At 37.9% G+C, this 26,489-nt stretch overlaps 4 protein-coding genes across 8 annotated transcripts; 2 read left to right on the forward strand and 2 right to left on the reverse strand.

Annotated features, from left to right (window-relative positions):
- Nucleotides 1–310: 310 nt before the first annotated feature.
- On the reverse strand, nt 311–5,261 carry LOC118272608 (disks large-associated protein 5). 3 transcript variants are annotated; one of them, XM_035589213.2, is made up of 9 exons: nt 5,119–5,261; nt 4,871–4,959; nt 3,512–4,496; nt 3,250–3,392; nt 2,908–3,066; nt 2,605–2,773; nt 2,165–2,388; nt 1,977–2,054; nt 311–1,863 (listed from the first exon to the last, which is right to left on the reverse strand). In XM_035589213.2, exons 1-9 carry the CDS (start codon nt 5,120–5,122, stop codon nt 1,378–1,380), a joined length of 2,337 nt encoding a protein of 778 aa, XP_035445106.2. In that variant the 5' UTR covers nt 5,123–5,261; the 3' UTR covers nt 311–1,377. The 3 variants fall into 3 exon arrangements, with proteins under 3 accessions (XP_035445106.2, XP_035445108.2, XP_035445107.2); XM_035589215.2 differs by having other exon boundaries at nt 4,798–4,959; nt 5,119–5,197; XM_035589214.2 differs by having other exon boundaries at nt 3,512–4,514; nt 4,798–4,959; nt 5,119–5,197.
- Nucleotides 5,262–5,664: 403 nt separating this feature from the next.
- On the forward strand, nt 5,665–11,935 carry LOC118272520 (diphosphoinositol polyphosphate phosphohydrolase 2). The gene is made up of 3 exons (XM_035589086.2): nt 5,665–6,115; nt 6,201–6,356; nt 11,428–11,935. Exons 1-3 carry the CDS (start codon nt 6,017–6,019, stop codon nt 11,641–11,643), a joined length of 471 nt encoding a protein of 156 aa, XP_035444979.1. The 5' UTR covers nt 5,665–6,016; the 3' UTR covers nt 11,644–11,935.
- Nucleotides 11,843–18,488, reverse strand: LOC118272519 (protein CC2D2B). 2 transcript variants are annotated; one of them, XM_035589085.2, is made up of 11 exons: nt 17,872–18,488; nt 15,748–17,577; nt 15,473–15,663; nt 15,269–15,389; nt 15,026–15,197; nt 13,791–14,396; nt 13,388–13,711; nt 13,235–13,312; nt 12,993–13,153; nt 12,424–12,541; nt 11,843–12,334 (listed from the first exon to the last, which is right to left on the reverse strand). In XM_035589085.2, exons 1-11 carry the CDS (start codon nt 18,279–18,281, stop codon nt 12,149–12,151), a joined length of 4,197 nt encoding a protein of 1,398 aa, XP_035444978.2. In that variant the 5' UTR covers nt 18,282–18,488; the 3' UTR covers nt 11,843–12,148. The 2 variants fall into 2 exon arrangements, with proteins under 2 accessions (XP_035444978.2, XP_050549385.1); XM_050693428.1 differs by having other exon boundaries at nt 13,235–13,711.
- On the forward strand, nt 15,552–24,809 carry LOC118272778 (regulator of MON1-CCZ1 complex). 2 transcript variants are annotated; one of them, XM_050693429.1, is made up of 10 exons: nt 15,552–15,693; nt 19,010–19,380; nt 20,104–20,225; nt 20,574–20,695; nt 20,870–20,989; nt 21,189–21,422; nt 21,722–21,879; nt 22,042–22,441; nt 22,649–22,862; nt 23,935–24,809. In XM_050693429.1, exons 2-10 carry the CDS (start codon nt 19,058–19,060, stop codon nt 23,991–23,993), a joined length of 1,752 nt encoding a protein of 583 aa, XP_050549386.1. In that variant the 5' UTR covers nt 15,552–15,693; nt 19,010–19,057; the 3' UTR covers nt 23,994–24,809. The 2 variants fall into 2 exon arrangements, with proteins under 2 accessions (XP_050549386.1, XP_035445347.2); XM_035589454.2 differs by lacking the exon at nt 15,552–15,693 and adding an exon at nt 18,623–18,838.
- The last annotated feature ends 1,680 nt before the right edge of the window (nt 24,810–26,489 follow it).

The following is a 26,489-nucleotide window of genomic DNA, read 5'->3' on the forward strand; positions in this document are numbered from 1 at the left end:
CGCTTAATGTGTCAGTGTAGTGGGCCAGCACTGCCAACGGATAACTCCTGTTAGTTATGCCCTGCACTTGGCTCGAACCTGTGCTGCGTTACATCCCCCGCTTACGTAAGCCACGCTTTCAAATTGCACATTAAGCTGGATGCTATTCAGGCGCTCTTTTAAAACGTAAGTAGGTCAACGTCGGGTGTAAACGAATGAACCGTGAATTGACTTGGTTACTTAGTAGATAAAGCATTTGTTTTGGGAAACATTTCACGTAAATTATGCTGGGCTCTGTGTTCTGTGTGTTAGACAAAAATAAAACTCATAATTTATTAATAACTTTGTATAATTACTATTATTGTACAATAATCATGGCATACTTCACACATCACACACATAGTCGACATAAACTAACTTAACACAAACCGAGGCAGCCTCTTACTACATTTTTAAAGACACACACTGGTACTTTGGGAAGGGTTATGGCACGGGAGAATCCCCAATGGGAATTCCACATTAGAGATTGGATTTGATAGTAACACTGCAGTGCAAATCTGTATATATTAATCGACCCATTTTAATTAACTTAGAATATATCCAAACAGGTATACATAACCATACAATTAATCATGTCCCCAAATAAAATCAATTTCTCAAACAATTGAAATGTTGAATTTAATTCAAAAGGCACTTTCTCAGAGACTACCTCACCAATAAAAGAAACAAACAATTACATCTACAGAAACTGGATCAAATTAATTAAAATCACATTACTCCTCGTTCACACTACCATTCTCCAAAATGTACCATTAAACATGATCATTTGCAACATTTTCCACTAAATAAGATACAAGTATTATTACAACGAAAGTTAATTGAAATCTTGAGATTTCCTAGAACCTTTACAACTATAAGACCCCTGCTTTGTCTTTGGAACCTCTATGATAAGCTAAAATACAAATATTATAAAAATATAGATTTTGGCCTCTGTCTGAGCTTCACCTGCCTCTAATTACCTGGTATTTTATTTACTACTAGTATTAGTTACTATTATAAGTCCTATAATAATGCTATCACTGGCGTAATTTCGTTGCACTTTGAGCGCGGCTTCTCACACTCAAGTAAAAACATCACTTTGATGTACAAAGTGAGTTTTCAAGTTCATTTTCGATAGTAATTAGTGAAAATTAAAGTATCGATTTCAATTTAAAAAGATGATAAGTCATGATTTTGAAATCGAAGATAAAATATCACGTTTCATCCAATATGTGACGTTAACATCTACGCAACTCCTAGTGAATAAAGCTCTAAACGTAATAAAGTCAATAATTAACATGCGCTATTAACATAGCTGTATGGCTACAACAACATGCCACTACTGGAGGTCCACTGACATCAGTTCTGCACTTGCACCCCACTCTTACGTCTTCTGGTCGACCGCTTCGGTTTCTCCTCGATCGTATTATCCTCAGACTCGTGGAGCACCTTCTTGCGCGACGACCTCCGCGGAGTATTGACATCCTCGTCGACAGTAGTGTTCATACTCTTGCGTCTACTCCTCGTCAGCACAGGACTCCTGTCTTCAGCGTCCTGCCTCACCAGCTTGGACTTCCTTCTAGAATTTTCCTTGTTCTCATTTTTCTCTGTGTCCATAGAAGAAATGCCACTGTCCATTTGTATTTCTTGAGGTTTGTCTTCGTTTATCTCGCTCTCCGGCGTGCGGTAGGACACGTCCTGTATGTCGGTGTCGGAGCGGTTGAACAGCACCATTTTGATGGACTTCCTGGTGGACTTGTTGTTTGTGTTGGTGTTGGCTCCTTTGAGTATACTGCGGCCTGGAGTCGCGTACAGATTGATAGGAGTCAACGGTGTTGGAGTTTGCTGTGGGGATTGAAAAGTACGTTAAATACAGTTATTGCATGTCGATTTATAATAAGTAAGAACGATTCTTATATATCTTGTAACATGTAATATGATTAATATGATATGTTTACCGGCAGTAATGCGATTCCTTCACACTCTACATTCTTGCCAAATACTGAAGCGCGCAACATCGCAAAGGAAGCAGAATTCTGAAATGAAATGATGATTGTTATGATTGTGAAGTAATTGGTTTCTTGACCAGGCTCAGAAATTCGTAACTTATGTTAAAGCCACAACATACTGGTATACACAACTGTACCTTGCTGGCTGAAGCCTTCTTAGCTTCACTGGAGAGCACAGCTTTGAGCAAGCTGTTCTTGCTGGCGGGAGTGCGTGGTGCGGGCGAGTGGGAGGTCCGTGCCGGGGATCGTACTGGTGACCGCACGCTGAAGAAGCCAGCCTCGAATGTCTTGCTGTCCTCTGCAGGCGGCTGCAATGTCACCTGAACAACCTCCTCTTGCTCCTTCTTGGCTTTTCTTGCAGCTACAAAAATGTTGGTAAGATTTATATAATAAACCCAAATTGATTTAGTAGAGTATTATTAAATAAGAAAATGTTCTGCCTGTTACAAAAGATGATGTTGGTAAACCGAGAATTACTTGAACTTTATGAATGTTCCAGAGAATAATGCAAGGATTGCACAATAGGTAGCACTCTACATTGAAATTTTGTGATTACGACAGTTCCTAGATCCCTTACCAGCAATCATCTCCCTCAATCTGCTGGGGCCACCAGTGGGCTTCGCTGCTTTCTTCGCGATTGCATTGGGTCTAACCACCTTCTTCTTCACCTCAACAGGTTTGTCCTCCACCCAGCCGCAGAGACGTAACTCTTCCAACTTCTTGAACCTCATGTCAACATTTTCAACCTGTAAGCACATTAATACAACTGGTGAAAAGAGCAAATTTTGGTGAGTATCTTTACGAATGTGGCTTAGCCAATTGGATTGGAGGATTCTAGAGCAAAACTACATCCTATTTAAAAGATGATGTTTTTCTTTACCTGCATGAATACCATGTCCCAGAAACCGTGTAGGTCTGCGGGAGTGATGAGCGCGGTGCCGGGCTCGGGGCGCGCGCAGCGTTCCACCAGCGACGCGAACTGCTGCAGCTTCTGCGACATCAGCAGCCGCGCCTGGCCTACTGCCGACAGCACTGCCTCCTGCAATCGTCATAATAATCCAGTGTTTAACTTGCACATGGAATATACACCAACTTACATACTAATCAATGGGGCAAAAGCCAACAAAAAAACGACTAACCTAATCCTACTACAGGATTTTATAAATCTTGTGCAGCCACAGGCAGAGGCTAGATAGTTTTAATAAATAAATAATGGATTTACCTGAACAGACTCTGGTAGTACAGTCTGTTCTGAAATCTTGTCCCAAGTCTCGCACATCTCAGTCATACGCTTGATTTCAGAGGCCAGCTGGCGCCGGAAATGGTCCACACTCTCCATGTGGCTGGCATCTTCGTCCAGAAGCCCTATAAAGCATTTGCAATAAAAAATATTACTTAAATGTATACTACTAAATATGTTGTGATTTTTCAAATAACAGAGAACAATAACTATTTTCTCTTTAATATAAAGAACCAGTACATACCCTCATCCAGCTTCTTCTTCATCTCCTTCCTCGCATTGTCCTTGCCCCGAGACATGGTGACACAAGGACTGATGTGCTTCACCTCTTCAGCTATCTGCTCCGGAGTCATTTGAATGTCATCCAAAGACTTAGGAGACCGCAGCCGTTCCTCAGAGCTAGATTCACTCCTCGGAACGGGTCTATTTGGTGTGACATTTGGTGTAGACCTCCGGGAAGGTTTGGCAACAACTTGAGGTGAACTTGGTGCCGGTAAAGACTTTCTGATTCTACTTGTCAGGATTGGAGAAAATTCCTGATTTGAATCTGATTCATTTGTTGATGAAGTGCTTTGTTGCTGAACAGCTACTGATGCCTTATTTGGTTTAGCAACTGGTTTACCCACTTTCCCTTTGGTTGCTCTCTCAGTTTGCTTGCGCACAGGTTTCACCTCTGCAGCAGTTGGTTTCACAGTTTTAGATCTTGTCTGTTTGGCAGACTCCTTCTGACTGTTAGGTGGCACAGGATCAAATGTTATATTATGTTTCTTGTCTTTCTTTGCCTTTGGAGCAAGTAATTTTGGTAATTTTGCCAAAGTTTTTATTTCTGGTGGTTTAAATGCTGCATTTTTTGGTGCAAATGATTGTGATGCAGCCTTTAGCTCCTTGTTTTCTTTTGGTTTAACACTATTCCTGGCTGACTGTGACCGTGTCACCCTGCCAGATGTACTCGGCATTGGTTTTGGAGGAGGAGGTGGCGGCACAAACTTGAGTGGTGCATGTGGCACTCCAGCCACAAATGGTTTCTTTTTCTGTGAAGCAGCTTCTCTTTTCTTTTTCTCCTTTTCCTCCTTCCATTTCTCCAGCTGCTGCCTCCTGTGTTCCACTTTGGATTGCACATTGGACACTGGAGCTGGACTCTCACATTTGGACAAGTTCCTCAAGTTATCAAACACAGTCAGACGGCTGCTCTTTCTGTATTTCAAGTTGTTTTCCAGCCGCTTCTGGACCTGCAACACAAGTTTATTCTGTTCACTTGGTTGAAAGTACTGGCTCCTTAACCCAAAATGGTGCATCCATAAACTATACTTTGCTACAAATGCCATGTAATGTTAAATGTATTTGGGTCATGTATACTTGAAATAGATTTTTGTGGACATTTCCAGTTTGAATGATAATGGAAATGAAAACAAACAAGATGACTATGAATCATATACATGCTAATATGAATCAACAGAATGTAATATACATGCCATTACACTAGCATTACGAACAAACTACAGCTATATGAATGCACCTCGTTATACCTACATTACGGGAGGATTCTACCCCATGCATCATGATAACAACAATTTTGTGATTTATATAAATTCTAGACACACACCCCACCAGCTACGCTGCCGAACTGTGACGGTTTACTCTTGTGTTTCTTCTCATGATTCTTCAGCAGCCTCCCAAAGTCGAAGCTCTTCTCTGTAATTAGTTAAATTATCGTTTCATAGCATTCGAACTGAACATAGCTATTCCAATATTTCAAATTCACCTATAAGTTGTAAACTTTAGTATTTATGTATTAGGAATGACTACATCGATCATCAATTAATTTATTATGTATAAACACAAATATCTTACCCATAATACCTGAAAAAAACTAAAAACTGAAATTAATTCAAATAAAATAACTGTCAACAAACTCAAACATAGTCATAGACTATTATAGACCGTAGATGTAATAGACACTCTCGAAAGTCTAGAGTAGTGCAATAGCGTCCATGTCAAAGACCGATTCTGTAAAGTCCACGGCCATCGCATAGCATTGAAGTTTAATGCTCGATTTTGTTAATTGGAAAATATAAAAAAAGATTAAGTCTTAATGAAAATTATTCCCTGAAATTATTAATTTCATACTATCATACACTATATTACAGATTATCCAAGCAAACTGTGTAGTGCGAAAAACTAAGGTATCCAAAAATAGTCGATTCGGATATTTTCAATGAAATCATTTTGGTGGAGTAAAATATTAAACCCTGATTCGTTTTAGGTACGATTTTATGATTAAATTTTTATTTTAACTAACCAAACACGATTATTTTTGTAGTATTTGATAATGAGTAGCAACATTCGGGAAATAAAATCTAAAATCTAAATAAATAAAGGGCAATACCGTTTCCGACTTCCGGCTGTCAGCTGATAGATTCCCTATTGCTTTCCAAAACCTATTTCGATTTTCGCAAAGAAAGAATACGTCAGGCACCATTCAACATGGGCTTGAAATACGCGATCAAAAGCTAGTTATAGCTGAAATATTGCTCTAATTGTAGCGTTATTGTTATTATAGTTTCATTTTACATGTACGTTGTGTAACTTTATTAGTAGAAAATGGATACGTTCAACATAGGATACTTCGGTTATGGCGTTTGTTGATCATTAAAAAATTACGTTCGGTTCATAGTTTTTCTTTATATTTGATGTCAGCTTTTCGTTTGTGATCGTCTGTTTAGTTCGTGTTTACGTGTTTAATGTAAAAATGGTGAAGGAGAAGCCTAATTCGATTCGGATTTACGACGACGAGGGATTTAGACGTCGCGCGGCGTGTATCTGCGTTCGTTCTGACGCCGAAACGGAGGTTAGCGTTGTATTTCTGTTGTTGCGGTGTATTATAAGATGTGGCGAAGTTATTAAGTTGGTGTGTTTACTGTTGTATCGTGTAGGTGCTCCTGGTGACATCGTCGCGACGTCCTGACAACTGGATAGTGCCCGGTGGCGGCGTCGAGCCCGAAGAAGAGCCCTCAGTGACCGCTATGCGCGAGGTGCTCGAAGAAGCCGGAGTCATCGGCAAGCTGGGCAGGTGCCTCGGGGTTTTCGAGGTGAGCTCATAGGTTTCACACGTAAACCTTATTTACCAGTCGTTATTGTGTATCTGTCTGGCTGTCAAAACAGTATTTCCTGTTATTTACTTTACTAGAATCAATTCTGTGTCTGTAGAGAGCAGAAAGATAATCTGTTGTAATGATACAACACAATGTTGAAACATATGGTAATAATATGAAAGGTCAATTTCCCAGTTCATCATGTGTTATCAAGTGACAGGATCTATCTAAACACATTGAGTGACATCTGACTGATACCGTGGTTAGTCTGCTGCTGGGACAAGTCATTGAAAATATTCTATTGTGCATTTTGTTAGAAAGTTTGTTATTAAGGTTAATTGAAATTGAATAACAGTAGTTTATAATACTATTATATTGTCGGGGTTCTGCTAATGTCAATAAATAATCACATCATTTCATACTCCTACATTCAAATGGCCATTAGCCTTCATCATTAGTAAATTATTCAGTTTATTATGTCCTTGTTAAAGTAATAGTCAACAAATTATTGAAAGCACTAATGATAACACTGTTATATTATCAACAAAATGTATGTACATTACTTGTTTAATAAGTAATTATATTCCTAAAAAAAGGCACAATGTTGTTATAAAAAGTTAATTTTAAAGTTCCATACAACTACTTAAATAAAAGTAACATAAATACTGTGACTAGTGAGGGAAAAAATTCTCAAATTTTTGATAAAATAGCCATAGTGAACAAAGATAGTTACATAATTTTTTGTAGATATCATAGTACAAACAATAAGCCGCTTCTTGTCCAGTGTCCTAGGACCTTCATATTAAGCTATGCATGTTAGAAGGTAGCAAGTAAGATTATATTACAGTAAGCGGACAGTTCAGCCTAAGTAAACTTGTAACACTAGCTAGAGACAATGCAGAGAGCGTTCTATGCATTGTCGACTATATAGGCAACTGTTTGAATGCACCATTGATGTAATCAAGACCTAATTAGCAGTAATGATCGTCAGCCATTAACTACAGGATGTTGAGAAACTACAGACATGATTTTTTCAGACATCTATTGGCCAATAAATATTGTCTTCTGTAATCGGTAACAGGTATTATACTACGGTAACAGTATTTTTGGCTTACTGTCAGTAAGTCTGTTGCATGTTAAATACTGTATAGAAAGTTAGTAAAGGCTTGACAGCAGTTCCAATCATTTGGTAGAAGTCTCTCTACATAGTTATAGAATTTGCAAAAAAACTCCTAGAAAAATGTATGACATGTGTTCCACAGAGAAAAGTATTCTGTTTATAAACAGACTATTACACAATAGGCCATTAGGAGTGGAGCCAAGGAAAAGTAAGCTTTGTATCTAAACCATTTGAGGGCCGCATACAAATTATTGATTGTTTGGATAAATTTTGGCCAAACCTCGGGATTTTAAATTGTAGTTTTTCTATCATGTTCTACTTAATATGGAAATTGAATTTTCCGCTTTATTATTTCCCTGGAAACTAGAATACGGAAATACAATTTAATAAATGATTTACTGCTTTAATTCGTAATAATAACTACTTAGTTAACTAGTGCGAGTTCTCAAACGAAACGCTTTACCACACATTTCTGTGTTGTTACCACACAAATTATGCTGCACCCTGCTTCACAAGTAATCACAATATGTTAACTGTTTTCCAAGAAAAGGCGATCGGAGCTAACAGGTGACGATGTTTCGTGTAAATTAAACAGGTACACTTGTTGCTTCACAAATATGCAGCAACTAGTTCCTAATTTACGACGAATTTTGGTCGGCATCGCGATGTGATGAATGTCAGATCAGATGTAATCATTCTTTCTAACTTATCAATAATTTGCCTTGTAAATTAAATATTCATCTTTATGTAACCTGGTTCAGACCGCCTACTAACACCATTATAAAGGTACGTTTCAAAAGAAACCTCACGAAAAAGGCCATTACGCTGAATCAAACTAATCGCTAACTACATTGCGATTAGGTTTACTTTTCTTTAAGCCGATTAAAATCGATTAATTAACTAATTTTGGAAGACTAGAGTGACTTACTAAAAGGCACCTAAGGACTTTAAAGGTGTAGGAAATCTTGTAAAGGATATCATTATGGTACCTAAGCTATTGTTTACAAATTTTTACACCATTCTACATGACGGTTTCATCAAGGTTTGATTGATCGAGAAAACAAAATAGGTCAACATTGCACCACTATGATGAAATGTCGTGAAATAGACTAGGCTACATATCCTTAACATAGGTACCTACTTACTGCTACCTGTTTCAAATTAATTAAATGTATAGGCCGCTCCCGCCTTTTAATATTACGATTAACATACAAATCCTTTTTCAGTGGTGACAAACTTGATATCTAGCCCTCCTCTAGTCCGTAAAATAAATATGGAGATTGTACACATTAATCTCCCATATCATCCAGTTTTTTTAGAATAAATCTCAAAAATATCAACTTCTGATGGCAAAATTGTCACAATTATAGGCATAAGAACATACCAGATGTTAATAATTTCACATAACCTTTAACAATTTCAGGAATATCAATTAAAGTTTAGATTAGGTACTCAGTGTTTACTATTTGTTTCTAACTTCAATGACTGCCGAGCTCGCTTAACTACGCGTCAATTTCAGATCCTTTCTATAGAAGTCGACCAATCGATACATTCTAATCTCCTGGGACGAAAATAGATATTTTGTGATCCTAGGTACTTAGCTAAAGTACTGCTCGGACCTGCTCTTACGTAGAATAAATTAGGTACACTTACAAAAGGACTACGGGCAAAATAAAAAAGTTACTTAAAAACTACTAATGAGTTCACCGTTAGATAGATTACCTATTATTAGAAAAGTATCAATACTTTGAGACTAACTGCCACACTCAGAGAAATTTAATGATTACTTAAACTATGCCTTAGTATCTAACAATTTTGTATGGAAAAGAATTGCTAAGACTGGGTTGAGTAACCATTAAATGACTGTGAGTGTGGCAGTGAGCTAATATTATGTAGTTAGTGGCGAAAATATTTACATAGTACTTATGTATCTATAATATTCCTACGTCATATTGCACGAAACACGAACAACGGCCGCTTCATTACGATAGGAAGTAAACAACATATTGTTTAACCTATCTAAATTAGTTTTGTAGACAATGTAGCTTAATGTTGCGCGAAACAATCCCCACGGTTTATAAGGAAATGTTAGGGCTTTATTATGGTGGATTAATAGGAAATATGCAAAACTTTGATACAATGACTCATTACAATAATATTGCTGTGCGAATTCCTCTATGAGTCGTACACTGCTATCCACAGCCCACATCCCAAAGATAGCATTTGTTTTGTTCTAATGACGGACTATAGAAACAGCTGTGTGCGGTTTTGGTACTAAAATAATAGCAATAAAGTCGTAGACGAATCGAAAAATTAACGTTTATTCGTCATGTACTACCTAAATCAATGAGCAGTCTATGAAATTCTAGATAACTGCAAATTGGACTATATTTAATCGCGGAAATTTGCGACACCTAGGCTGTAAGTTATACCTAAACCTAACAGACTTTTTTCTTACTGTTATTTTCAATGGCTTATTGTAAGTCCCTCTCTAAATACGGTGAATGTATCAAGGCTGCCATCTGATCTAGTTTAGTCGTATTTAGACGGAAATATACTATTGTAACTGTATACTATATTTATCAAGGCACCTGTCATCAACGAACACTAACTCACAACCTTTCTAAATCCAAGGGCTAACTGACCAAGCGAAGATAGTTTAGCATTGTCTGATGGATGATACAGATCTCACAAAATTACTTTATTAATTCTTGGTTCTAAAGTCTTCAGTTGTGACGTCTACTCCTGCTAATGGCATAAATGTAGGTTTTGAACTTCCCTGGTAATGGTATCACGCGACCAGTTAATCCTTGCAGGAAATTTTCAATTTAACAACTTGTTGCGTCTGTATTGTTGCCCCTACCACGCTCCACATCCTATAAACAGCAGACACGATTGCATATTATTCGAATCCATTTCTTTAAATAAGTAATTTAGATACACCATTTAATTAATTTATTCAGAAACATTTGTTTTTATTGAAATATTTACGAGAATTACATTCGCTTTGAATGTTAACAAGATGATTATGTTTATATTATTGTGTTTTTACAAGAGTTGCGAGATGAGCTGCACGAAATGTATCCGCAACTAATGTTCTGTAAATTTCCTCGAGATAACACTTGTTATTCATACGTACCTACCTACAGTTCGACCGTTAATTCACCTTTAGCTAGAATCTGTATTTATCTACTTTCAATTATTACTAAACTGCTTCTATCATTGTTTTTATCCTTGAATAATTATATTCTCCGTGATAGTTACCATTGGTTATTGTTCCTTTACAAGTCAGTGTAGTAAATTAATCCATTGTGTTTGCCACCGATAGAGAAATTCAGGTGATGTGCTAGATTATACAGTATTTTAGCCAATAACACGTTGGCCTGGGTTGAGTTTGGATTAAACTGTTGAACAGATTATTAAATCTTCAGTTGTCACTCAAGTGAACTCCTGACTCACTTATCACACGTTAACTAACTTCGCTAATTACATAAGCAATTACTTTGTCGTAAAATTAATTAAGATTGCTTGATTGGCATATTTACGTCATGGCTTCGATCTATTGTTTACAAACTAGGTTTCTCAATATTAGCTACTTGTGTACAATGCTACTGTTTTTGTAGTGTTCGCTTACAAACAGGTTCCATTACTGCGGTAAAAAATAATAACAGTGGTGACGCCATTTGATCCCCAACAATCGCTGTGCAAAGCTACCTGTGTAAAGTTACATTAGCCCACGGCTCGCGCCCATGTCAAATACACCGCGGGTATCATGTTCCGCGGTCGTGCCCGTTTGTCCACTAAACCTGACCACTCGCCGTTTATCTTTACGTGAACTCTTTGAACCGAATACACAATGGTCGACCACGGGGTTTCCTAAATTTCTAACGTGATCTAACATATAATTCGACAAGATAAGTAATGAATGTGTGAATGATTTGTTTCCAGAACCGAGAGCACAAGCACCGAACGGAGGTGTACGTGATGACGGTGACGCAGGAGCTGGCGGAGTGGGAGGACTCGCGGCTGATGGGCCGCAAGCGGCAGTGGTTCTCGATAGACGACGCGCTGGCGCAGCTGGCGCTGCACAAGCCCATCCAGCGCCACTACATCCAGCAGCTGCGGCGCTCCAAACAGAACAAACCCGACGACCCCGGCAGCTAAGCGCCGCCCCGCCTAGGTTAAGTCAGCCCGGAACTGAATCGAGCCGCGTCGCCGCGCGGCGCCCCGTCGCGTTGGGCTTCATTACGACGGCGACGCCACAACACGTATAACATCTCCTTTTTTCTATTTTTACGTATATTTTTATACTACAATGGAATAAATGTTAATTTTATTTTGTTAGCATTAAAACGAAAAGACATACAAGCTCTATTTTTATTTAAAATTTAAATTAATCTGGTTTTTATAGTCCTGAATGAAATGAGTTTTAAAATAAAATTTTATATTGCTCTTCTGTAAAGTTTTTGTTTGGTGCACGATGGTTACCCAAATATTTACCTTGCGAAGCAACACGACCATAGCTCTACTTTTACACTTTCCACAAAAACTGATTGACGTATGTTGTAATCCTATTCAAATAGTTGGAAGCCAACACACAGCAAATTGACACACGCTGAATTTCAACGCATATATTACTGTTATAAAAGATTAGTTCATTGACATGGGGCTATACTCTAGTGATGCTGGCTAGGAACACCCAGACACTGATCACATTGTTAGGGTAGGCGCACACCTCCACACCGATCGCGAACTCCACGTTAGGGTCGTCACTCAGATGCAGCCCTGTACTCTTGATGGCAGATACCACAGACTTGGTGTTGACATACGCCAAGTTGAGAGGAAACCCAAATATCTGCAAACAACAAATTATGAACAAAGTAATAAAAAAGAACAAGTTTACAAAAGTTCCCAAATGGTTAAACAAGTATTTTAAGAGCTTACTTTAAATGTAACCATTAAATGTTTGAGTTTCTGGCTGAAACTCGGCTTGGGTCCGGTGGGGTTAAACACCCAGTACTCCCACTGAAGCAGCATGTCGCGTAACAACGTACTGCAGTACCTAAGAACACGAGAAAACTATTTGAACGATGATTATCACGTGGAAAAAGACCAGAAACGTCATTTTTGCAACACTAGAGAAAAAGAAAACTCATTATAGACCTATAAGTAACTTTATGTATGACATGAATAAAAATAGTACGGTGAAACAGGGCCATTATCATCAATCATGTTTGCAAAGTACACATATTATAATAACTAAGTAAATTGGGTATTTATTATAACTTTACTATCATCTATCTATGTAATGGCATTACGTTATGGACATGTCATTTGATCTTTTCCAACTGGACAATCATTATTGTCCCGAAGTTTTCTAAGACGTACGAGAGTCTGTAACTAACTGCTCAGAAATCACTCAATCATTTTGCTCGAAATGGTCATCAAGAATATGTGCCTTCTTTGTTACCAATCCACTTGGTCCTACCGCAAGAAAATCTTTTTTAGCTGACCTGTTCCAAATAGTCTTCATGTGAGACCTCCACTTCTGGACTTTACTCTTGATCTTCGTCTCCAGCGCACTCCTCAGCCCCTCCACATTGGGAGGGGCGGAGTACAGCGCACTGTCTGTCACTACCGGCTGCTTCATCACGAACACAGTCTTGTCGAAAACCTGAGGAGAGAGGTGGAATGTGGACAATGGAAATCTATATTCTTGGAGGTGGCATTGTTGCTATGGACGATGGATACTTACAGCTTGCCATTCAGAAGATTTGGTGAAATCAAATGACATATTCTCACAATCTTGAGACGATTGCACATTCACCCATATCTGAAAATCGATATCTGTGATAAATTCTAGATCTCCAACACTGTCATGTTTTCCAATATTTAGATAACCACTTACATTTTCATTATCAAAGACATAATCAACAGTCTTAAGTGGACAGCCGACATCTCTCAGCTCGTAGCGCTCCCCGCTACTGGCGTCACATACGTACCAGGTATACCCATCAGACTTATTCAAGAACCCTCTACTCCTGAACAGCTGGTCGTTTTCCAGGACTATCCTCCTTGTAGTCAAGTCGTACTTGATGAGAACGAAGCTACTATGCCCTCGAGGTAACCCCAGCCCAATGGCCACCCAGCACTTGATACCCAGGTATATGAAGTAGCTGGCTAAAAGGATGGTGTGGTCCAATGGCGAGCCGTGAAGTACTTTTAGCAGTTCCTGTGGAGTAAATAATACTGTAGCTATTCTGTTTCTATTCTAAGGACAATGAACAAGTATTAAGGTGAAGGTTACTAACAAGCCCCAGCAGCGTAACAGCATGAGACTCCGTGACCTCGTAGCTGGGTATCAGTGACACGTACCGCATGCACGCGTTCATCATCCTCGCGAGACTGTCACCTTCACGAGCGCTGTATACTGACTCCCTCTCCTCTTGACTTACTTTATCTAAATCCAACTCTTTCCGTCTCCCACTCGAGGATGAACTTTTTGACAACCCTGAAGACTTCGAGACTGCAGAGTCTCCTCTTGGATTCTTCGGGATGAAGTCCCTCTCGGGTAAAGGTATCGGCTGCAGGAATTGTGTGACGCATTTATTCCTACCCATGCTATCTATAAAAGTCAAAGAAATATTCCGCATCGGAAATTCGTTTGTGTATTCTGTTACGAAATTGTTCAAATGTTTGATCAAATAATCGTCTTCTATTGAGCTTGGCAGCGGCTGGTTGTAAGCGTGTAATCCTCCCAGATGTGAGAGGCTACTTGTTATTTCTAACGTAATGTATGCGGTGTCTTTCTTCAAGAGCTGTGTTATTTCTGGGATTAGCGATGTTGACTCCTTCGTTTGGAGGGTTTCGTAACCAAACAAGAGTGGCGGGCTCGTGATCTTGAATGTGCCCCGAAGCTGGAAGCGTGATAATATTCTACGTTAATATCATTTAATCACCTGTGCAAATTGTATGGGTACCAACCGGCTAAATACAGGTGGATTTAAGATAAGCACATATCGTAAAATAAAATATTTGGCAAACAAATCAATAGAATCTTTGTGGAGCTTGGATCGTAAATATTAGTCTTTGTCATTGTAATCCTACAGTCACACATGCCAACTGTTGACTATTCCGACAATACTGTGTAGGTGGCACCTACTACACGTCAGTGCGACACGCCCATCGTCCTCTGGCGTCATCGCCAATCTTCGCTGGCAGGACGTTACTCTCATTGTGCATGAATCACGCTGCTTCATCGCGACATTCACACTTGCACAACAATCATGCTTTTAACGGACACACCTCTCTACTAAATGAGGATGTTGCTGTCTCCTGTACTATATTTAGATCTATTATACTGGAACACAATAAATAAACTGTCTGCGTACGTTTCGAAATTTGTAGGCAAACTAGCTAATAGTAGATAACCTAAGACGTTTAGACATAGGGAACTAAAGATCAAAGCGACGTTGGGGAGACGTATGGCCGTGGTAACAGGCTAGTGATAAAGATGAAGCTTACTAAAACTAAATAAAGTACTTACAGTGCCCAAAGTCAGGACGGCATACATCGGTATCTCGAGAGTGCCAAGCCACTTGTTGTAGTACCGGTAGTGTACGGTCTTGTTGGAGTGATCCTCCTCGGGAAACCCTTCCACTATGTTCACTTTGTACTCGTCGTAAATGTTTACGTGGAGGGATGAGAGCGGGTCTAGTCTGTAAGAAAGTAGGTCCAATAATTACATGCAGAATAAAATGATAATGATAGAATCAAAACAGGTGCTCACTTAGTATTAATCTTGAGGGTGTGACTCCAGGAAGGGTGGCAGCCGATGGCGGTGACGGTCTGAGCTGAAACCCCTCTATAGTTCACTCGAACAAATGGCCTTAGTGGTCTCATCTTAAAACCTGAAAGAGTTTTGACAAATTAGGACATGTACTTAGGTACATAAAAGAGAAATCATGACCAATGATCAAGTCAAATAACTCGCCTGCAATCTTCTCTTCATCCTCAGGTGCTTCATCAAGCATGGTGGAACTCCGATCGAGTAGATTGAATGCCCTCAATACAGTCACATGAATCTCCTGATCTTTGCTCAGTGACTCTCTCAGAATCTGCTGCTTGGTAGAGTTTGATGCTGTCGCCAGTGCTCCAACGTCCGATTGATTGGAAAATAAGCTTCTAGAAAATAATTTATTGCACCGTGAGCAGGTAAAGTCATTTTATTTTCCTTCTTTATTTAGATAAAATAAAATGTAAACAAACCTGAAACTGAATTTGTACTCCCTAACCACGTCTTTGTGTGTCTTCTGTAAGAGGTATTCATTTAAGTTCCTCAGCATGTTCTTATTTAGTTTCTGGACATACTTCGCTCCAATAAATCTCTGCAGCTCTATAGGATCCATCTCCATTTCTTTATCATTCAAATAGTCCATATCAAAATCGTTGTCGTTTGTCTTTTGTAGACAATTTAATTGTTCCGTGGTTATTTGGCTTGCATGTATAGGAACTAATTTCTTCTCTATACCTGTAAATCCTCCAATATTTCTCAAGTGAAGTAGTTTCAACCGCACAACGTCTGGATTATTCTGATCTACAGGAAAGCTATCGTCGTTTGTAATTTCCATTTTGCTTAGTTTTTGCAATGTCTCGACCATGGTTTCATCACTGACATCCTTTTCGTAGACCTTATTTATTACATCTAATAACACCTCAAAGCTTGGCTTCTCAATACCATTTATTAGTCTTTTTATTTGCCTACCAATTTCACTAGAAGATTTTATTGCTTCAGATTGGTTTTGTTCTAATTTATCGTTCCACCCAACTTTCATATCTATTTCGTAATTAGTGTAGAGCTTTTCTTTGAATAGATTACTACTCTTAAGTCTAACTTTGTTAGCGTGAGCTATCTCTTTGATACTTACGCCACTGCCTACATATTTAGAATTTGGTTCAACAATTTCTTGACAAATTAAGTTCTCAGCTACAAAATCTGCATGAGCATTCGGTTTTCTTATATCATGTAAGTTTATTTTTAAATCTGAAACTTTCTTATCGTTTTCTATTAAAACTATTCTTACACTTACATTTTTTGGCAAAATTTGTACCGAGAAACTCTCAATTAACTCTACGCTGAACATATCGTCACTTGAATAATTTTCAGATTCGCATACAAAAACATCATCTACATAAACCAGAAAATTATAGTTATTTTTTTGAAAGCGTTGACCTATTTGTTTAAAATCTGTTAGTATACTTTGGTCTTCTTTCAATTCAATTTCTATCTCATCTTTATTGACTACCTCATTAACAAACATTTCTGCGTCACTTTTAATTTTTTCTTCATCAAAAACTAATTTGGGCTTGATCGGTTTGTTATCAGGATTTCCTTTGTGTTCACTTTTCGCTTCTTTATATTCTATATAATTAGTAACATATTCATATTCAATTAAATCAAGTATATCTGAATATTCTACGTTAAACATTTCATTCCAATGTTTCTCGAATTCATTTTCATTATATTCCATTTTCGTGAAGTCTAATATGTACGGTGTTTCAGTACACTCACGTTTCTCCCTTATCATTTCTATATCTGACCATAACGATATTATCTTGTGCATACATTGTTTCTTTAATTTTACATTTTCTTTAAATTTTTCTTTCAGTTGAATGAGTTTGTCGGTATACTTTCTAACAGTTTTATCGAACCGAACGTCCTCTTTCTTACTGGGGCTGACTTTCATCAGATCTGCCTTAAGATTATCCTTTGTCTCCCTATTCACTTTAATGTCCTTCGAAAGGATTTTCAAAAGTTTTTGAACTTGACTGTATTCACTGTATGTGTCTAAAAGTTTCGAACAAAGTAATTTTTCTAATGTAAAGGAATGATGGTGTTTAGCTGTAATATTTCTTATCGATATGTCCAAGAATTTAATGGGGGTCTCATTATTCTTATCGTTGTTATTGGCTACGATATCGTTAAATGTGCACGGTTCTACATATTCGACTTCGACTAGACATGCTTCGGTCACTGCGTTTTCCAGAATCCTCGGAAATATGGGACTTAAGTTGACAAGCTCTGATTTGGAATTCCATCTAAAGTGATCAAGAAAAAATATATTAACATACAACCATATATGGTGCTACAAAGCTAGGTAAATACCAACAGCATGCGAGCATAACAAATGCGACTACCAAAGTTCTGATTGATTCTCTCGGCACAGCATACTAAAAGATTTCTTAAATTTTGGAGAAACACAGAAGAGAGAGAAGGGCAAACCCCTTCTCTCTCTATAGATGTAATAAAGAAATTGTATAAACTACCTATAATAAATAAAAAACTGTGATGTTATGTTGATAAAATGAATAGGTACCAGTAAACAAACTTACCCGCTCTCAGCATCAGAGATAAAAGTTCTAGAATTTCGAAATGTCGAAGTATTAGAGAAACTTCGCAAGTAACTACTTTGTCGTTCTTTACTAACATCCACCATGGTAACAACGTTTTCGGTTATAGGCGCCACTGAAGCAGCTAATTCAGAACTTATAATGTCCATTAAATTAGTCGACTTATCTTTCTTCTTAGTCTTTTTCTTTTTCAAATGCTTCTTCTTTTCTGTTTTTACATCGTGCTGGGTAAAAAAATCATAATCGTTCAGCCGTTTTGGAGATGGTTTCGATGAAAAGGAAGTTTCGATGTCATCAAGTGTTGTGTCTTGTTTTATCTCATGATATTCCTGAATATCATTTTCAAGCGAGTCATCTCCCGTATAGGTGTTTAATTCTATGTTTTCATTCATAACGTGCTAGTTTTAATTTCACAAAAAAATCACAGAAGTTTATTGTTGGCGCCATTCGTTGCTATGACAACGGTTTGGCCTAGTATTTTTTTATGGCTCTCGCAAGGACGTTAAATAAAAAGATCTCTCTTTTTCTCTTTTCTCTTTTCTAATGGCTAGTCTAATCATTTAAATATGGTATTTTTTTAATAAAACGTTTCAAAAATTTTATTACAATGATGTGTTTCATTTCGGTACATTCCTGTCTATAAAAACTCGTATCCAAACAAAAGGACATTTATTATAAAAAGATGGAGTTCGGTGACCATTTGACAATTTTCACTTTGAAACTTCAATCAATACGTCAAAACGAGAAATTGACATTGAAATTGTCACAACAAAGGGTTTGTGTGTTCGGAGGGTTAATTTTGTAAACGGAAGGTTTATTATGATAAAAAATGGCACGATTTCGATTAAAGGATAGCGACGAATATTACCTAGCTCTTTCTGAACAGCCCAAGCGTTTTGATGCCGATAGTCCTGTTACAAATGTGTTTTTTGACGACAGCAATGGGCAGGTTTGTCACCAATTTTCTTGTCCTTCAGTTTATATTTCGGTACTCTTTTCCATAAATGAGTTATTTATTACGGTAGCTTAATAATCCAACCTAAATCTTGTACATTATTCTCGTTACAGACAATGTTTTAATTGGTTTCAAAGTGATTACATGTCTATTGTTTTTTTTTAGGTATTTACTGTTAGATCTGGGGGCGTAACAGGCGTGACGGTGACTGGCATGGACAAATCGAAATCAACTTCATTTCGAATGGAGGATCGAGGACCAATAATATCAATAAAATTTTCTCCAGACCTTAAAATATTGGCAATACAGAGAAACCAAGACAATCAGAATGCTACTGTAGAGTTTGTAAACTTTAAAGACTTGGCGCCAACCAATGTGGAGTACTCTCATACTTGTAAATGGAAGAATGCAAAGATATTGGGCTTTGTGTGGCCCAAAGTGAATGAGATAACTTTCATCACAGACCACGGGATTGAGCTACTACAAGTCATACCTGATAAGAAACAGTTGAAAAGCTTGAAAAATACTTCCTTCAGGTAAAAACACCTTTACTTGTTTATTATTTAGGGGCTTAGGTTACATTTTTGCCAACCAGCATTGAGTAACAGTGATGAAAAATGCTCAAACCTTCTCCATGTGATGCCTTTGTATAGACTGCTATCTGTTATTGCATTCTATACAAAGATTATCTTTATATATATAATTCTTCTGTACGTGTGTATGTCACTGAACTTCTCTTAAACGACTGGACCGATTTTGATGAATTTTTTTGTGTGTGTTCAAGGGGATCTGAGAATGGTTTAGATTCACAATTTTGTCCGCTGGACAATGTTTTTTAATTCATTTTTAATTAATTAGTAGTTGTTGATTTTGGAATGTTTTACATTGGATACGACAGACGGCGCTGCCATCGCAGTGTCAAATATTAATGACGTTAGATATTGTCATAACATTTGAATAATAATTTTCATCAAAATGGTCCAGAATGTTTTAGCTTATTAATAAAATTTAAAATTTTCAAATTAAAGACGTGTAGACAGGACAACGTCTGTCGGGTCCGCTAGTATTTTATAGGACATAATGTGCAGGTTACATTTTATTGAATGTAATGTTTAAGCAAGTTAATATCTAGATGAATGCCATAGTAATAATATTTTATTTGACATAAATATCAGTAAATTAGTAAAGTAATTGTTTTAAGCAGACTTAAAGATGTGACTGTGTAAACTGTTATAATATTAATTGTTTGCTGTTTCCAGCTGTGCATGGTTCTCATGGTGCTCACAGAGCAACATAGTGCTGCTGGCGGGCAACAACGGGGTGCTCCTGCAACCATTCTCACTCAACAACTCCACCATCACCAAACTGCAGAAATTGGAATGTAAGACATAAAAAAATCTAATCATTGCTCATATTCTGACTAGATTTCTGAAAGATTTTGGTGCAGAGTTTTAGTAATAAGCTTTTAATTTAAGCTACTTATTTACTTTTTTTTTTTCATATAACTACCTTTTATGTTAACGGAACCTATTCTAAAGCTTTTGGCACCCTCTTAAGTAGAAACAGAAACAGAGTATGAGATTCCATCGCATTCGCACACCTATAAGGCACCAGATACTTACATACAATAAATACTTGTATACTTTTCATCATACAATGCTAACGACGATACATCTTTAGGGAAATTATGAAGTATCTCATCGTAAGTACTGAATTATGAATGTTGCAGTGGAGGCGACGCGGCCGGTGGTAGAGCGCGACGTGTTCACGCTGAGGCTGTGCGACGCCACGTGGTGCGCCATCTTCCGGCACGCTCAGTCTGCCACCGTCGCCGCGCCGGGACCCACTGAGGTAACCACCTACAATACTTACCTAGCTTGTTATAATTACGTAGTAAACCACTAATTATGTTCCTTACGTAGTTACAGACATGTAGTTGCATTCTAGAACTAGTCATTCGTGATTTACGGAGGATTTCCCCATGTTACACTTGTCATTGTCACAAATTCGTTTGTTTGTCTCCAGGTATGGCTGATGCCTATCACGGGTCCGTCCGGATTCCACTACACGCACGTGCTGAAGACAGGACTAGTCGGCAGATTCGCCGTCAATGTCGTAGACGACCTCGTTGTAGTCCATCATCAGGTATGACACCACTGAAATTTGTTACATTAGCTATTTCCGCGCGGTCCAATGCTCCGCTTTCATTGATCGCAGCATGATGTCTGATAGCAAAAACAGCAGTTATTATGGAGATTAGTGTGTTCAAACAACCAATATCTTCAGCTTTGTAAAATTAGTATACGAGTAGATGTATATTAAAACAGTGTACTTTATATTGCAGGCAAGTCAAACATCGCAAGTGTTCGATATAATGGAGCAGTCGAAGCCGGAGAACGGTTGTGTGATCCACATCCCGGTGGTGGGCGGCGTGAGCCTGCAGCCCGCGGCGCTGGGCGACGGGCCCTGCGCCATGTACAGCGACACCTGGGTGGTCTTCCAGCCGCACTACATCATCGACGCCAGGCTCGGCTGTCTCTGGCGCGTGCATCTCATCCCGGCTGGACTTGCGCACTCGGTAATTATACCGCTCATTCATTACTGTTGTCAGCTCAATAATACTCCTACATAATTAATTCATCATCATAATTATGTTGTGGATTAGAGTTTATAGCTGGTAAAAGACGAGACACTGCCTGCCAAGAAACCTAACAAATTACGAAAACTCATATCGTGGCCAAGATCCACTTTGGGTTATTGAAACTACTTGAAATTATAAGGAAAATGAATTTGTTGTAATAATTTTTATTCTTAATTGTATTAGCAATTTTTTCTTCACCTTTTACCCTATTCATTGGTTGGAATGATATTGTGCAGGTACCAAAAGACGAGATATCGAAGATAGTGGCAGTATTGCTCCGGCGCACGGACGGCAAGGACGCCATCTACAGGGTGCTCAACCAGCTCGTCGCTGAGGCTGGCACCTACCTCGTGCAGCTCTCTGACGTCTTCGACGAGATACATACTGTATATAGGTTGGTTGTGTTGTGCTTAATGTAGAGTTGAAGTTTTATCATGTTACTTAAAATTAAGGTACTTTAGCATTCCTTTTTTTAATTTATTTTATCGGAGATTGCAGTATTAGGTTATTCGTTTAATTAAGTAAATGTTAAATAAATTATGTTTGTGTGTTGCAGGAAGTGGGCGGACCTGGAGATGGCGCGCAACACGGCGGGGCAGGGCGCGCCGGCCGACAGCTCCCGCGGCGGCGGGCGGCCCCGCGTGCTGATCTCGCAGGCCGAGCTGTGCGCCCACGTGCTGCAGCAGCACAGCGAGGCAGTACACCTGGTGCAGGTGGTGACGGCGTACGTGGCGTCGCTGGCGCGCGCCGGGCTCGTGGTGCAGCAGGCCGCGGCCGAGCTGGCCGTGCGCGCGCTGGTGACGCGCGGCGCGGCGGCACGCCTGCGGGCCATGCTGCGCCGCGCCGCGCTGCAGGACGCGCGCCCGCTGGCCTGCGCGCTGCTGTCGCTGGGACACCTCGACCCCGCCGCCGCGCAGCTCGCGCTCGACATGCTCTACCGGCTCAAGGGATACGAGGTACGATGTCTGCAGCTCTACCAACAATTTGGGACACCCTGTACGTAGCTTCTACAGCTAATATAATTCTACAACACCCGAACCTATTACATAAATAGTACTACCACTGTTAAATACCACCTATAGCATTTTATCCCAATATTTAGAAAAGCAAAACATTGCAAGTCTTACTGCATCGTTTCTGACGGAACTGTATGTCTGAGATAGGAAGTGGTGGAGGTGCTGCTGAGCTGGGACGAGCCGGTGGCAGCACTGGGGGCGGCGCGACAGGCCGGGCTGGGGACTCTGCCCCCGCGCAAGTTGTTGCAGGCGGCGCGTGCGCACGCGCAGGCCCACGGGCGGCCCACGGCCTTCACCGCCATCTACCACGCGCTGCAGGCACGCAACGAGCGTACCCGGGGCTCGCCGCACTTCCTCAAAGGTACACTATGCTACTCCCCTTTTCAGCTGAACAACATCCACAACCAAACAAATCCCTTTAATCGAAACTAGGTCAAATTGCTGTCTGTTTCTCTGTGGCTGATTGTAATATTACTTGTTCAAAAACCCTTTCCAATTCAATCAAAATACATTTCCATTATGAGAATAATATAAAAGAACTGGTTTTGTCATTATTCTATTAAAGAAAAAATCTATGTAAGAATGGTACAAGTATAACAGACAAAATTTGTACTAAATAATTAAACTTAACAATTTTAGTAATCATCTGAAAACACTGTAGGATTTTGCTAAAGTTTCACATATTACTACTTTTTTTAAGTGACATAATATTTTGTAATAATATTAGGTATACATCGCCAAATTACACTTAACTCTTGACCCCAATTAATACTAAATAGTGCGTGCGTGTATCGGACTGAACCGGTCTGTTATAGTTTTATAAAAACACGTAATTATCATGGTGTGACTTATTTTTCAGCTGATAGCTTATCAACACCATTTATAGTTAATATTATGTTGATGTCATGGTGCCGCTGCTTCTGATAAACTTTGCTTTATGTTCCAGATAACTCTCAGACAGGATACCTACTTTCATATTAAAATATCGAGTAGTTTTTACTATCATATTGGTTCATTCTCTAGAGACGAAGTAGATTCAATGTCTATAATAATCAACTGAATCAGTTCAGTATATTTTTTTAATGTTATCTAAACTATATTAGCGGGGATTTGTCTGATAACAGATTAGCTATGAATTATTAGCATAGAAATGATTGAAGCCACATGGGAAAATCCCTTTTCTTCATTGAACAAACAAATTATATGAGTACCTATCACAGCAGCGACTTGCAAGCATGGTTCCTGAGCAAGAACCGATGCTTGAGACCTACGCATTTTGTTATGATATCCACAGTACCTAGTATAAAAACCTAACTTGCTTAACATAACATAATAACTGACGAAAGGAAAAACGAGAATAAAGTTGGTTACATTATTTATTTTATCGACTAATGCATAATCACTCCCAGTTAACCACAAGACTATTGTTTCAGGTGAACAATGCGACAGTTACGTGGAGTACTACAAGCAAATTACTGCCGAGCCTCAATAGTGTGCATGCATGTAAGGCGTCTGAATATTATTACAACACACTACATTCATATAGTGAATTAATACAATCGTCTGTTAATTACCTATATGAAGATACGTCATTGTTCTCAGGCGGGATGTGAAGTGAATGCAAATAATAAAACTATATTCCCATGTATAATCTTTTGTTGTGGATACCGGTTTTTAATATCTTGTCTGAGAATTTAGTTACCTATGCAATTTGAGTAAACATTAACTAAAACTCAACACATAATAAATAGGTAAGTTATTGTATCATTTCTATCTACCAACAAGATGTTTTGGTGGGCCTTGTCTGTGTCTATGTTCCTACATAAAAAAATTAAACCTCTTGTGTCCTGTTCATTGATTAGGTCTCAACAAAAATATAATAAAATTGATCTTTTGTCGTAAATTGGATGTAAGGCGCTTTTGATTTTATTAATTCCTCGTAGCATTCTTATTGCAAGTTATGTATTTATTTTTCGAATGTTTAGTGATTAATTATTATAATATATGATTAAATTGCATAATAATTATTAATAGTAAAGTTATTAATGTTAAATGTGTCTCATGTGAATATGACAATTATATACCTATCAGGAATACACTATCTTACATGTTATCATATTAATATAATTTATAGATGTAAAAATTTTGACAAAACTTATTATTTGTTACTATAAAATTGTTCTCTTTATTAGAAAATTATTGTGTAAATTGTAAATATTTGAATGTTTGTAAAACTGTTGATTAATTACATAAATAAGTAATGTGATGTATATTTTGTTATGAAATATAAACAAATATTATTTTCGTATTTTTATTTTCTTATTTTCATATTCCTTTCCATCTAGTTCCCAGTATCAGTTGGCAGTAAGTTGGGTAAAAATCGTTGAAATGTAGCTTCTATGTTTACTAGCCAAAAGTTTAAAGCCATTTCAAATTCCAGTTAGATATGGTAGATTCAAGAATATCCATAATATGTGTCACTTATTTGCGCACGTTACCATAATGTTAGATTTTTCAATTTGGAATTGATGACGATTATATAATCCGACTCAATGTTGAGGCCGCTGCACGCCGCACATAAAACGGAAGTAACCATTCCTATTCTATACAATAGCAAGTAGTCAGAGAGCACATTCGAACTAAATAATTGATGAATACTGACCGCTTTAGTATGGACTTTGTATAGGTACTGTAAAACATGGTTTGTGCTGTGAATACTAAATTAAGAGTTGAGGTATTTACTTAAGGATAGTATGCTATATTAGAAGCTACTACATAATTATTAATTATATGCTTTTACGTGTTAAATAATACCAGCTCACACTACACTATACCTACTTATACATGTGTATTGTATGTATAAACACATGCTTCCATTCATTTATCACAACTGGCTTGACTTGAGATTACATTAATTCAGATAAACCTTTGATAATCTAATTGCTAGTATAAGTACCTAGTTGATTGAACATACAATCATTTGGTACATTATTATGGTGATTTATATTTTTAATATGTTGGTAAAACTAGTACATTCCTTATGATAAATTTGTCTGGTCTATTTTATGTGTGGGTGAACTGAGGGACCACACCGGGAATTCGCGAAATGAAAGTTCTAGGATTTAGTAGTACACCTAAAACAATTGTAGAACGAATCTGGGAATTTGTAAACAAATATATTAAAAACTACGACCCATAAAGTGTGGTCCCTCAGTTCTCAAAGACGATCAGCCAGATCTCGGAAAGTATCTTATAAAAGAAGGTTTTGTGAATACAGACATTTAGTAAATAATTTGTAAAGACATCTATTAAATAACAGACCACAAAGCATTAAAGATAAAAAAAGTATAGCAACTGAACTGTGGTCCCTCAGTTCACATACAAAGATAAATATTTTATTGAATATTACTGAATAAAACCGTTATTATTCTACATAGAGTTTTAGTAAAAGTCTTAAAACATTATGTAAAAAGAAATGGATCTTAAATATCGAAGCATTTCGAAGATAGCGATGATTAAAAGTGGTCCCTCAATCCTCTCCTCCACTGACATTTAGACACTGCTAGCTGCTAGACGAGAGGAATATCTGAAAGTCTAGTGTACCTAACATTTAGTAATAGTTTTCTACTAAATAATAGGTATATAACATTTTGTATTTCTTACCTCTAAGCTGAGAAAATATTAATTTTTTAATCCTATGAAAATAGGTAGACCAGTGTGACCACAAAATCAAACAAAGTGTAGACAGTACTATTATTCTTTATTTATTTAGATGAAACGAAAACGAGGTTGTACGGTTAATTCAATGCTTTATTACATGGTGTATGGGTATTTAATAAAAAGTAGAAAAAAGTACAAAATTAACTCATCACTTATTATAATACTTTTATTTAAGTAAGTGACATTTGGACGTAGCTAATGAGTGTAGGTAAGTATATTTGTTGGACAGTACTTTCAATAATTTTGAGATGTTGATCATCGTAGCAAA

Source organism: Spodoptera frugiperda, chromosome 4 (genome assembly GCF_023101765.2).
Source record: "Spodoptera frugiperda isolate SF20-4 chromosome 4, AGI-APGP_CSIRO_Sfru_2.0, whole genome shotgun sequence".
Lineage (NCBI taxonomy): Eukaryota > Metazoa > Arthropoda > Insecta > Lepidoptera > Noctuidae > Spodoptera > Spodoptera frugiperda.